At 40.9% G+C, this 13,372-nt stretch overlaps 1 protein-coding gene across 6 annotated transcripts in view; it reads right to left on the bottom strand.

The window, feature by feature from the left end:
- Positions 1-13,372, bottom strand: part of kif3a (kinesin family member 3A) — a 35,180-nt gene that overhangs the window by 21,064 nt on the left and 744 nt on the right. For all 6 annotated transcript variants that reach the window (XM_010896959.3, XM_010896967.3, XM_020046049.2 and 3 more), the window contains exons 2-9: positions 12,911-13,184; positions 11,531-11,675; positions 11,199-11,283; positions 8,956-9,061; positions 8,690-8,829; positions 8,209-8,406; positions 6,675-6,849; positions 1,552-1,641 (exon numbers count right to left, since the gene is read on the bottom strand). In XM_010896959.3, coding sequence (XP_010895261.2) covers positions 1,552-1,641; positions 6,675-6,849; positions 8,209-8,406; positions 8,690-8,829; positions 8,956-9,061; positions 11,199-11,283; positions 11,531-11,675; positions 12,911-13,184 — 1,213 coding nt within the window. The remainder of the gene's footprint in view (positions 1-1,551; positions 1,642-6,674; positions 6,850-8,208; positions 8,407-8,689; positions 8,830-8,955; positions 9,062-11,198; positions 11,284-11,530; positions 11,676-12,910; positions 13,185-13,372) is intronic.

Genomic DNA, 13,372 nt, shown 5'->3' with positions numbered 1-13,372 from the left:
AGGCAAGCTAGAGAGTGAGGATAGAGAAATATAACTAGCTTTGTTTGTGCTCTCAGTAAGTGGTAGCCGTTGAAGCAAATAACTTTCAGTACATTATCTGCACCTATAACTTATCACAGAGCTGTCAAACGCTCCGCTGCACACTTGGGCTAGACAACCTACCTGATTAAAACTGACATAATTCGCAAGGCAATTGTTTCTAATATCGGTGTGAAACTCCCTTATTCAGATTGGAAAAGGCAAAAAGATTGTTGTCATAAAAATAACTGTGATCCGTCACAAATAATCGCGAACAGGGAATTGTTGTAATAATTGCGACAGCCCTAGTTCATATTAACATTTGATGATGATTGATGCTGTTAAATAGAAATAATCTGTTTTTTAACCATAATAACCTGGTCAAGAAGCACAGGTCACAACACCATAGCACATTTGCTTTTTAACACCAGTGATTTTGCAACAAAAAACCTAATGGGAAGACATCAATCTTTAGAAAATAAGTTACAATAAAATCTATTGCCAATTAGATGGAATCCTTGTTTCCGAAGTTTTCATATTTATTATTATGCTAAATTATATTTCAGGAATGCAGATCATATCCATTATTAAACAAAGAACAGATTTTGGAACTCTCAAATTGGGTTTTCAAAATGTTTTTTGGCAAAGATTCAGGTCTGGTAATTTATTGAAAGGATGTAACACCTTTCTTCTTTTGAGAAAAAACAATTTCCTGTTTTGGTGAAGGCTGGGGAAAAACAGTGAGGTTTCCTCCTAAAATGCGGTATCTTCTTTCAAAGTCACTGATATCGCTACTTCTAGCCTCAGTAGACAAAATAGAGTAACGGTCAATTCTGCATGACCTTTATCCATACATGACTATTGGTGGTATGGCTAATATCCCATGTTGAACCGCCTGCTTTCAGATTATTTAGCATTCCTCATTTACTCAAGAGCTGCATTTCCTGTCATTTTGGCCTGTATTTTAGACCTGTATGTAACTTTTTTCTAAACACGTACACTAGGTACTTTTAGTCAGACTGCGTTCAAAAGGGGATGTTGACTCATTCTTGCCTTCGGATCAAGAAGGAAGCCACAATAACAATCACATAAAGTATCTGTTCTGGGGTTAACAGGTTTAAATGTGGGCTTGCAAAATTTTGATGAAAGCAAAAGAAAACAGCAAACATGAGTGTGCAAGATCAGCTTATCTTGCAATAAAGTGCGGAGTAATGCTGCAAGAAGCCCACCTCTACTCACACGTGGGTGTTTGCAAGCCTTTTCCTTGTATAGTTCACACTTTCCCAGACACTTTAGAGAAGCCAGCTCCCTCTATTGAGACCAGTACCACGCACGCACGCTCTCGCGCTCGCGCTCTCTCGCTCTCACGCTCACTCACGCTCACTCTCTCGCTAACTCTCTCGCTAACTCTCTCGCTAACTCTCCCGCTAACTCTCCCGCTAACTCTCACGCTAACTCTCACGCTAACTCTCACGCTAACTCGCTAACACACACACACACTCACTCAGATAAAGGAAGGAGGAAGTTCCTTACCTCTCCGTCTCCTGTGTCCCTCTCTTCCCTCATCATCTCCTTCATCCATCTCTTCTGATCCACTTCCCTCCGACCCAGAGATCTCCTCTCCTGGAAACAGAATGGAGAAAGAATCACACTAATTCGTCAGGTACAACTTTGTGAAAAGGTGTTGACACACCTTCCCGGTACAGAATATACAAGAAGAATATCGACAGAAAAGAAGAGCACACCACAGCTGCAAACTATTTTAACCCTTCATTGGAACCGAAACAAACTTCATGCAAAAGTTCAAACAACATTTGTAGAAATTCATCTTACAGACAAAACAATTTTGCCCACTGTGAACTACTGAGCAGAAACAATTTTCCAGATCTACCTAATGTTGAATTATTATGATTAGAACTTGTGCAAGACACTCAGTCCCAAGCCCGACCAGGCATGACCCTTACTGGAAGCAGAGACCTCCTCTGAAATGTAAAGCATTTAGCTTCTTAATGTATTCGTTTCTAACATGCCATTTTAAACTGTGTATTCAACAATGCCATGTGGTCTTGGAAACATCCTTAGCGCCTGCACATATTTGCAGAAAAAAATCTCAGGAGGGATTTTGTCCCACACCTATTGGCAGATCTTCTCCAAGTCATTAAGGTTTTGAGGCTGATGCACCAAGACGCCACTGCGTCGCATACAGCTTCCTCATTACATTTATCCATGTATTCATCTTTGTTCTCACTCAGTCTCTGTGTGATGTTTGGCTCCAACTTGAGCACATGCAGAAAGTGTGAACACCGGTCAGTGGTGCATGAAGCCCCAATGCATTCAAGTTTAAACTGTGTTAAAACTGTCTCCGCAATGTCATCATAATGGGTCTCAAAAAATAATCAGGTGGTTCGAGACAAGAATATCTTCTCTGGCTCGGGTGGTCCACTTCACATCTGAAGCATACTTTGTGGAGAACAGCCGCAACAACGTTTTCCAGAATCATATCCAATGTTGCTTTGATGATCTTTAAAGCTTGTGGTGCAAGGCGTTTGTCCATTTTATGATAACTCTTGACAGCATTTGAAAGGTATGACAGATTAAGAGGCCCTAGCTGATCACCGAACCAGTCAAGCCAATTGTAGCTTCTTGTTATGCCTGTGGAATCGAGCTGTCGGGGTCAGGGGTTCCGTAGAAGTTTACAGCTTTGTCAACTTTGTGGAGTTCAAGCTTCGGTTGCCTAATTTTATGCTGTGTTGAGGACGGTGTTAGCTTAAGGCGGGGTTTCAGTGTCTTACGTCAATAGAACAGTCCGCAGTCGCAGTCAAAATCAAACCCGCTGACATTTTCAGGAAATAGTTCCAATCAAACAGTCGTACTGCTTCATTCCCTCGACAACTTTAAACAGTATACATTATGTGGCCCCTGTGTTGGCCCCAAATAAATCACTTTCCGAAAGGTCTTCCATAAACCGGCATTAAAACATTTTTGATCAGTCACACCAGCCTTAAACTCTTGGCCTTTGGGTAATAAATATACCCTACATATGCTACTAGCCACTCCTTTGTTGCCTTGGCCGTGTGTTTTGGGTCATTGTCATGCTGGAATACCCATCCACAACCCATTTTCAATGTCCTTGCTGAGGGAAGGAGGTCCATTGTCCCTTTGATGCAGTGAAGTTGTCCTGTCCCCTTAGCAGAAAAACACCTCCAAAGCATAATGTTCGCACATCCATGTTTGTCGGTGGGGATGGTGTTCTTGGGGTCATAGGCAGCATTCCTCCTCCTCCAAACACGCCGAATTGAGTTGATGCCAAAGAGCTCGATTTTGGTATCATCTGACCATAACACTTTCAACCCAGTTCTCCTCTGAATCATTCAGACGTTCATTGGCAAACTTCAGACGGGCCTGTACATGTGCTTTCTTGAGCAGGGGGACCTTGCGGGCGCTGCAGGATTTAATCCTTCACAGCGTAGTGTGTTACCAATTGTTTTCTTGGTGAATATTTTCCCAGCTGCCTTGAGATCATTGACAAGATCCTCCTGTGTAGTTCTGGGCTGATTCCTCACCGTTCTCATGATTATTGCAACTCCACAAGGTGAGATCTTGCATGGAGCCCCAGGCTGAGGGAGATTGACAGTTCTTTTGTGTTTTTTCCATTTGCGAATAATCGCACCAACTGTTGTAACCTTCTCAACAAGCTGCTTGGTGATGGTCTTGTAGCCCATTCCAGCCTTGTGTAGGTCTACAATCTTGTCCCTGACATCCTTGGACAGCTCTTTGGGCTTGGCCATGGTGGAGAGTGGAATCTGATTGATTGCTTCTGTGGAAAGGTGTTTTATAATCCCTTTAAGAGTGTGCTCCTAATCTTACCTGTATAAAAGACACCTGGGAACCAGAAATCTTTCTGATTGAGAGGGGTTGAATACTTATTTCACTCATTAAAATGCAAATCAATTTATTAACATTTTGACATTTAGTTTGCTGGCGTTTTTTGTTGTTATTCTGTCTCTCACTTTTCAAATAAACCTACCATTAAAATTATACTGATCCTTTCTTTGTAAGTGGGCAAATGTAAAAATTCAACAGATGGATCAAATATTATTTTCCATCACTGTATGTCGCTAGCATCAATGTTTTAAAATAATAATCCTTTTTAATCTTTTTCTGACAAAAATCTGAATACTTCAATTACTGAAATCAATAAAGTTAGAATAATGCACAGTGTTTAATTTGCAGTAATTATTAAAGTTAAAGCATGCATCCATGTATATTCAGTATATAACACAACAAAATGTACAGAAAGTGAGGGGGTCTGAATATTTTCACAACACACTGTTCATTAATCTACAGTCACTTCAAGATACACTTTTCATGAAATTGAGCAAGAGTGAAGGAAAACAAGAAGCCAGGCAAGCCTATTTTCTGCCAGGCCACGATTAGAAGGAATGAATGTTGTTACCCTGGCAGGATTTGCTATGGGGTGTCTTGTGACAGACTGTGTATTTAACCACTACGCTATTAAAACAGTGGGTGTTGTAGAGATGTGGTGTCTGTTTACTTCCTGCATCAAACCAATTATTCAAAACTCCATGGTTCTTGAAACTCGTTCCCTACATTATCTATTAACATCCAAAGCAACACTACATTAAATGTGTTAAATTATAAAGAGATTACTGTAGATGGCTAGCTAATAGCTATAAAGTACCTATAATGTAAACAATTACCCCAATCACTCCATGGCTGGTTTGTTCTTTTAGAAAACAGTGACAGTTGAATAGCCAACCAATACATTATGTGAACTACATTATGTACAACAAAATGATTCTTGAAGGTGCAGTTCGTCCATCGCAATATAACCGTAAACAGTATTACTTTAGGCTTACTATACTGTAGCTACTGAAGCTTGTAGCCAGCAAATGTTTAAACTAGGGCTGTCACTATATCAGATTTAACTACACGGTTATCGTGGCCAAAATAATTCACGGTAACAATATTATCACGGTATCTATAGAAAATGTTAAAGAATAAAATGCTGTCAGTCAAAATATTTTTCAACTTTGTTTGCTTTTTCCTCTTTTTTGGCAAATGAATTTCACTCAAAATAAGAAAGTATGGCGGTGGAGAGTCTATAACTATAACGGTACAAATAAAAAAATTAAAGCATACAAAAAGAACAATTACACTTAATGATGGTGAAAAGGCCACTGATAAACAAAATATCCACAAGGCCTAACACCCAGAGGAGTTTTGTCACCTAGGGAATAGGCTACGAAAAGGCCTTAATCCAAACACTAATGTATAGGTCCAGACTCGTAGTTTAATCAAATGCTTAGTTTGGCCATGAATAAGCCATGGAAAAACCGGGAGGAGTTTTTGGAAGATTACAACATCCTTTTCTCCATGTGAATGGGCTACTAAAACGGCGCTTCATTGCGGATCTCTCCCGGGTTTCCTAGTGGGGCTAACGAGTTGCCCAACAAAAAAAAAGGTATCGAACAACCAAGAGGAGTTTTTGGAAAAATAGAACTTCAGTTTCGCCTAGTGAATACGATATTATTATATGTGCATTATTAACATGATATCCATATTACATTTTTGGAATATCACGGTTACCGTCAATACCAGTATATCGTGACACCCCAGTTTAAACTATCCTGATGAAACTCTAATGCGTACTTTGTTTGATTGGTGGCGAGTAACGAACCCTAGTCGAACGTGTGGCAGTCAGCGTCTCTAAACACAGCGCTATATAACAATGGGAAGTCAGTCAGTCACTCACTCACTCAGTAAGAGACGTTCGCTCTTCTTGGCCAGCTCCGCTTACGCGGTCCGGCAAAAACCACACAAATAATGAGTCATATTTTGGCCTAAACATAAGGGGAAGCCGTATGCTTTCATTTAAACATAATTTCTCAAACACAAAATATTTCATTGAATAATATAATTTCCTCTAATTTCCTCGGCAAAACATAGTTTTCAAAAGTATTGGCTGAATTTTTTAAATAGAAAGAGGGTACTGAAAAATGCATACAGTTGAAAATACCCCTAAGCACAGTGAGAGCAATATTTTCAGAAATCTAGAACGGTTCCAAATTTGCCAAGTAGATGATATATGCATATTGTTCCCATGCACGGTGAGGTAGTTGGTGAGTGAGGGAAAGAGTCCAAGGATTACAATTTCAGAACTGCAAGTCTAGTGGAATCTTAGGGTTATCAAGTTTCCAACTAACATAAAGAAGCCACCTTCACGTCAACAAGAACTTTAGAAGGGTTACATGAAAGAAGCCCTTACTAAGCCCAACCTACAAAGTGCATTGCCTGAACCTTGCCAAGCCTCATTGGAATTACAATTGGAATTGTGTATTGTGGGCAGATAAGATATAAACATACCTTTTTGACCATGAACACCACTGGCATGTTTGGCATTAGAAGGGAACTGCATACAAGGAAAAGCACCTGATACCCATAGTCAAATACAGTGGTGGATCATTGATGCTTTGGGGCGGTTTTGCTACTAGAGGTCCAGGGGCTTTTGTTAAGAGTGATAGCATAATAAATTCCACTAAGTGCCAGGAAATTTCACCCCAAAATCATATAAAAGATACATTTAAAAAAGAAAAATATTTATTTGCTTGGTAATGAGCTAAAAAGACGTTTACCTTCTTCCAGTTTCTTCTTGAGCTCTTCGATCTCCTTCTGGAATTGCCGTAAGAGGGCATCCTTGGGGTCTTCATTGATTCTGGCTTTGTTCTTAATGTTTTTGGCCCGGTTAGCATAGCGCAGCGTGCTGATGGTCTCGTCGTAGTTGTAGTCTGCTGGGCCAATGTTTGCACACTGACGGAAAAACAGATGGGGGACTGAGTTCAGAGGGTGTAGGAGAACATATTCAATTTAATATCAGAGCAAGATCAGCCATTCAATATAAGAGAAATGAGAGGTTGGTGGGAGGAAAAAAAAAAAAATCACTATCATAATTTATTGAAAACATATCATATAATATTTTGTAATATAGGAAAATGAAATATTTGCAGTAATACTTTGCAGTGCACTACACAAATGTAACTGAAAAACAAATAGTTAATTGTCAAATTTAACAAATTATATTTCATGTACAAAGGTCATTTGCCGTCACTTGACATTACTTAAAGCAGAGTTCACCCCTTTTCTTGGCTTTTCGAGTTACATTGTTAACTGGTCGAATCAGCTCAACCTTCAAAATACATTTTTTTTTTTTTTTCAAAGTTTCATGAATTGGTCAAACAGTAATGTGAATCATACTTGTCCTGATAATAAAACTCAGGATTTCTGTCTGTTTCATGACTTGCATGTGTGGCCGCATTTGCGGGACTCACTCATCCTGCCTCCCAAAGAAGCAGTATCTGTGACAACCACCTCCTCCTGGCAGGTAATACAGGTAGGCCACTAAAAGTATATTTTAGATGAGCAGGCTACCAAGAGGACATATAACCACTGCCCAAGTTTAAATTGTGGGCTAGGGTGGCAAGACGGAAGCCATTTCTCACATAAAAAGAATATCTAAGACTGTATTTTGCAAGAAAATACACTTAATCTTTCCAAACCATGTGGGAAAATGTGTCATGTTCTGCTCAAATGTTCGACACAGCCAACACGGAGAGCAACAGAGATTCTACCGCAATTTGACAGAGCTTGAACCTTTATGCACAGAAGAGCTGGATTAAATAGCAAATTCCAGGTGTGGATTGATACAGTTAACCAGACTCCTCCTGTAGACCAAGCAAAAGGTATTTTCCACAAAGTATTTGTTGTGAGATTTGTAGACTTATGCAACCCATGCATTGACAGGTTACTTCTTATTTTTACACAAAATGATCCTTTTGTTTTCATTAATATATCACTGGTTACAAGAAACTAAAGGTGAAAAAAAGGTCTGACATGATTGTTGCATCATTGTTGCATTTTCAACAAGGGAGTGTAGACTTGATATCCATCCTTCATACAGTAGATAATTTTCGACATTAAAGTTCAAATTAAATAATAGACAAAGTAGAACTGGCCTCCCAGTTCAAAACTAGGGTTTGTAGCTAGTTTGCCGGATGCAACGCGAGTGGTAAAAGTAAAACACTAAACAATAATTTAAAAAACACGACTCGACTATTCTACTAGGAGTGGCAGAGATCATGATAGACTGGTATCACTACACTAGTTAGTTACCATCATGGTCTTGGAGTTTCCCCCCAGAGAGTCCTGCAGCAGGCGGGTGAGTTTAGAGTTCCTGTATGGGACGTGGGTGCTCTTCCCATCCACTAGAGCTGAGATGACATTACCCAGCGTGGAAAGAGACAAGTTAATCTTAGTGGCCTCTTTCAGCCGCTGGCCTGTAGCTCCCGTCTTCCCCTGTCGCTCAGAACCCTGTGGGGAGAGAGGGGCATTGAACAGTGTGGTGGAGGAGTTAACTGGCAAAACACTCAACAACGGACCTAACTTGTCATACCCACTGACCTTTGAATATGTTAATACTCCCTCTAAATAGGTCTTAAGAATCCCTCAAATCTATAAAACAATTATAGATTTTCCCTCAAGCTATTAATAATTTGTTTATTCAACTAATTTATCAAATTGCATCTCTTGGAGAGGACATAAAATCTTTTGATTTCTTTATTATACCTATACAGCAAATGTGAAACTTCCTTACCGCCAAATCCACTAGGTGGAGTTTTCCCATGCGGACATGTTGATTTCCGTCCACTCCCTTTTCGCTACACTCAATGGTAATGGTGAAGATGGCGTGAGAGCGAGAGCTGTGCTCGTTCATATTGGTTGCACCAACCGAGCCTGTTGCAGAAGACATAGCAGATTCAGCCTGTGGTGGCGGGATCTTGGTAGGCCAGCAAACATTATGTATGCTCACTAATTATAATGCTAATAAGAATTACAAGGTTGTCCATAGTGGATCCTTACGGTTCTTGTGTCCCATTGTCATAATCCTGTCCATGTCATCAGCATTGTTCACCACATAACCAGACAGGTCCTTGATGTAAACGCCCACATCTGGCCTCTCCTTGACCTGGAAGTCATATGAACACACACATTTTTAGCATTTCAAATGGCATGTTGTGGTTTGATATTGACTATTTGGTTTCAGCTAGTCAGTCTCCTAAGCATACATTCCCTGAACTTCAAGGCATGCGCAAAAGAGTAATTAAATATGAGCATTAGATTATGAATAAGCTTAAGGAGAACAGAGAACAGCATTCTGATAGCAATCCCATAATCACATCAAATATGCAAAAACTCTATACACATGTTGTTGCCTGGTGGCTAAAACGATCACTAAAAAACTAAAGTTGCTAACTCGTGTCTAATTTTCAAACAAAATGCTGCAATATGTCTTTTAATAATCATAAACTTGGATTAGCAAACACATGACTGATACAGTAGCTGATGACAGGCCTCTGTATGCCTATGTACCATACCATCTTCTTCCGCTTATCCGGGGCCGGGTCGCGGAGGCAGCAGTCTAAGCAGGGATGCCCAGACTTCCCTCTCCCCAGACACTTCCTCCAGCTCTTCCGGGGGGACACCGAGGCGTTCCCAGGCCAGCCGGGAGACATAGTCCCTCCAGCGTGTCCTAGGTCTTCCCCGGGGTCTCCTCCCGGTGGGACGGGACCGGAACACCTTCCCAGGAAGGCGTTCCGGAGGCATCCGAAAAAGATGCCCAAGCCACCTCAGCTGACCCCTCTCGATGTGGAGGAGCAGCGGCTCTACTCTGAGCTCCTCCCGGGTGACCGAGCTTCTCACCCTATCTCTAAGGGATCGCCCGGCCACCCTGCGGAGAAAGCTCATTTCGGCCGCCTGTATCCGGGATCTTGTCCTTTCGGTCATGACCCAAAGCTCATGACCATAGGTGAGAGTAGGAACGTAGATTGACTGGTAAATCGAGAGCTTCGCCTTGCGGCTCAGCTCTTTCTTCACCACGACAGACCGATACATCGACTGCATTACTGCAGAAGCTGCACCGATCCGTCTGTCAATCTCCCGTTCCATCCTTCCCTCAATCGTGAACAAGACCCCTAGATACTTAAACTCCTCCACTTGAGGCAGGCACTCTCCACCAACCTGAAGTGGGCAAGCCACCCTTTTCCGACTGAGGACCATGGCCTCGGATTTGGAGGTACTGATTTTCATCCCTACCGCTTCACACTCGGCTGCAAACCGTCCCAGCGCATGCTGAAGGTCCTGGTTAGAAGGGGCCAACACGACAACATCATCTGCAAAGAGCAGAGACGAAATTGTGTGGTCCCCAAACCTGACACCCTCCGGCCCCTGGCTGCGCCTAGAAATTCTGTCCATAAAAATTACGAACAGAACCGGTGACAAAGGGCAGCCCTGCCGGAGTCCAACATGCACAGGGAACAAGTCTGACTTACTGCCGGCAATGCGGACCAAGCTCCTGCTTCGGTTGTACAGGGACCTGACAGCCCTTAGCAAAGGACCCAGGACCCCATATTCCCCAAGCACCCTCCACAAGATGCCGCGAGGGACACAGTCGAATGCCTTCTCCAAATCCACTATGCCTATGTTTTTTTTTTTTTTTTTTTTTTTTTATGGAATATCTATATATATGCCTATGTAGATATTCCATAAAAAATCATCTGTATCCAGCTACAATAGTCATTTGCAACATTAACAATGTCTATGCTATATTTCTGATCAATTATATGTGATTTAATATAATATTTTCTTTCAAAAGCTTGTTGGCAAGCTTTTGGAAACAAGGACATTTCTATGTGATCCCAAAAATGTATTTCCAAATGTACAATAGACACATTTGACAGAAGAACTGATCATAATAATTCTAGTTCCAAGTTTCACCATACTGTGCAACAAAACAAGGAACTAGCAGTATAACATATTACCTTAATCAATTGATCACTGTGGTTTCATCGTCCAAGAGCCTACTACATCTAACATCAGTTTCATTTCTTAGATGTTTATATCATTAATCTAATTAAAAGGACAACAGTCTTGCTATCTATAGCTGCTTTGTAGCAACTTCTTGTTAAATTAATGGGACGGTTTTTCTGAGAAGCATATCATAGATTGTCAACATCCCAAATGGCACCCTATCTGGAATATAATGCACTACTTTTGATGCATACTTTTGAAGCCCTTGATGCATATCATATGAAACATCCTCTAACCTCCAACCTCTGCATCTGGTCCTTGCCCAACAAGTCCCTCACTTCCTCATTGTAAATCTCCAGATAAGAGACGCGAACCAAGAACCTGAGAGTGAGAGAAGGAGTTATCTTAGACACTGTGAGCAGTAAGCAGGTCAGAAAAACAATGTCAGCATTTGGGGCCCTAAGTGTTTTCTGTTAGCACTGATTAAACCCATGGTGATTGAGGACCTTAGCTCCACTAGAGTTTGAAAAGAAAAGATCATGTCATATAATGTTATTGCAGCAAACAACAGACTGACAATGAACCAGTATAGCTGATGTTTTTGCCACGTTTGTGTTACTGTCCTTACCGGGTGTCACCCTCTGCTTTGGCGATGTGGCCGAACACATGAGCGAAGGAGTTGGGTATTATTCCTCGGAGCTCTGGCACCGCCCTCACTCCCTCCATAGTGAACGTCTTTCCCGTCCCCGTCTGTCCGTACGCAAAGATGGTCCCTGGAGAAAAGACACAGCTTCCGCATTAAAACCTTAAAGGGATAGCTCACATTTTTCTGCTATAAGGCCCTTTATCTCCTTTCAGCAGATTAACTGGGTGATACATTTCTATGTCTGATTGCAGTTATAAGGAAACTGCATAAAGGGGCACCCAGTAGAATCCTGCCTCTAACGTTCACAAGGCTGAAATTAAACAATAACTTGACCGGTAATTGAACAAAACCAGACGTGTTAGCTTGTACAGGGTGGGTTAGAGTGTTTAAGTGTGTATGAGGAAATTACAAGACAATGCAAACCGACAGACATGCCAGCAAGAATGTTTAAGAGGGGGGGGTATCTCAAGCACTCTGAACATACTTCCAAAAAACTAATATTTGAAGTATTAACTTAAAACATTAATTGCAGATGTCTTCTCATGATTTATGCTTATATTTACGCTAGTAGTGCTGTGAAAAATCTTAACTATATGGCCTCCTTAACTATGCAAAACCACCTCTAATCATTCAGAGTGAAATAACTGATGTGTAATATTCCCCAAAAAGCGGCATTTGTCAACATTTTTGCTTCAGTTAACTCTATTAAATGAATGGTGTAACAACACAAAGAGACACTGAGTTTTGCCGCAAGGTTTTATGGGGACTATTGACATTTTCAGTCAATCGAGCCAGATAAATAACAATAGTATTAACTACTAGTACAAAACCAATACTTATGCCACCATCTGATATCTTTCAAACATTCTCTCACTGACTGGGGAAACTGCATTGCCCTTACCTGCCAGTCATGATGACATGAGAAGATTTGAAAGTGACAAGATGGCAGATTTTTTTTTATTAATATGTATTTTCAAACAAAAACACACATTCAATAGTATCGACAAATTGCATCATGCCTAATTGAAAAATGTGTCTTATATAGGCTCACATTTTTCTATAACTACCGTATGTATAATGTATTTGAGACATAATGGAGAATATGATCATTTGTATTTAATTAAGACTATGTTAGGACAGCACAATATGTGGTTGAATGCCTTGGTGTCAGTCAAATTGTTTATTGCGTGGCATAGTTTTGCAGAGCATGTCAACAGTAGATTAACATATATTTCTGTCTTTCAGATAACTTCACTAGAATGGATACCAGTGCATTTGTACCATCATCATACACCTTGCCACTCCTTATTATATTTGACAAACAGATTGGTCCTCTGGCAATCATTTTACCTATCCACTTACCATTGTAACCCTCTAATACAGAGTCTATGATAGGTCGGGCAGTAAGGTTGTAAACATCCAGCTGTTTGCTGTCAGGCCCAAACACTGTGTCGAATGTAAAGGTTTTGGGAGGTTCGTGGGTAGTCTCTAATTTGTTGACGGTTATGGTCCCTCGGTTTTCGTCCACACTGACCGCCTGTTTATGGCCCATACTTTTCTCCTTCTGATTCAGCGGCCGACATCGCACCACCACTTTGACGTTGTCCATGATCTCTGGCTTGTCCATTTTGTTACTCTGCAAGGGGGGGAAAACAAGCAATTATGTCGTCCACCCTTGCTGATGACTCAGAATGATGTCATGTACTGTCAAATTAGTTATTAATGCAGTATCAAAACATTAGCTATAATATAATTGCAGTAAACGGGATACCAGCAACTGGCAGGCTATTTCTCAGATAACGAAAGTTGGGTAGGATGCAGAAT

Source organism: Esox lucius, chromosome 4 (assembly GCF_011004845.1).
Source record: "Esox lucius isolate fEsoLuc1 chromosome 4, fEsoLuc1.pri, whole genome shotgun sequence".
Lineage (NCBI taxonomy): Eukaryota > Metazoa > Chordata > Actinopteri > Esociformes > Esocidae > Esox > Esox lucius.
The sequence above is the reverse complement of the archived record's forward strand: the minus strand, read 5'-3'. Positions and strand labels throughout refer to the sequence as shown.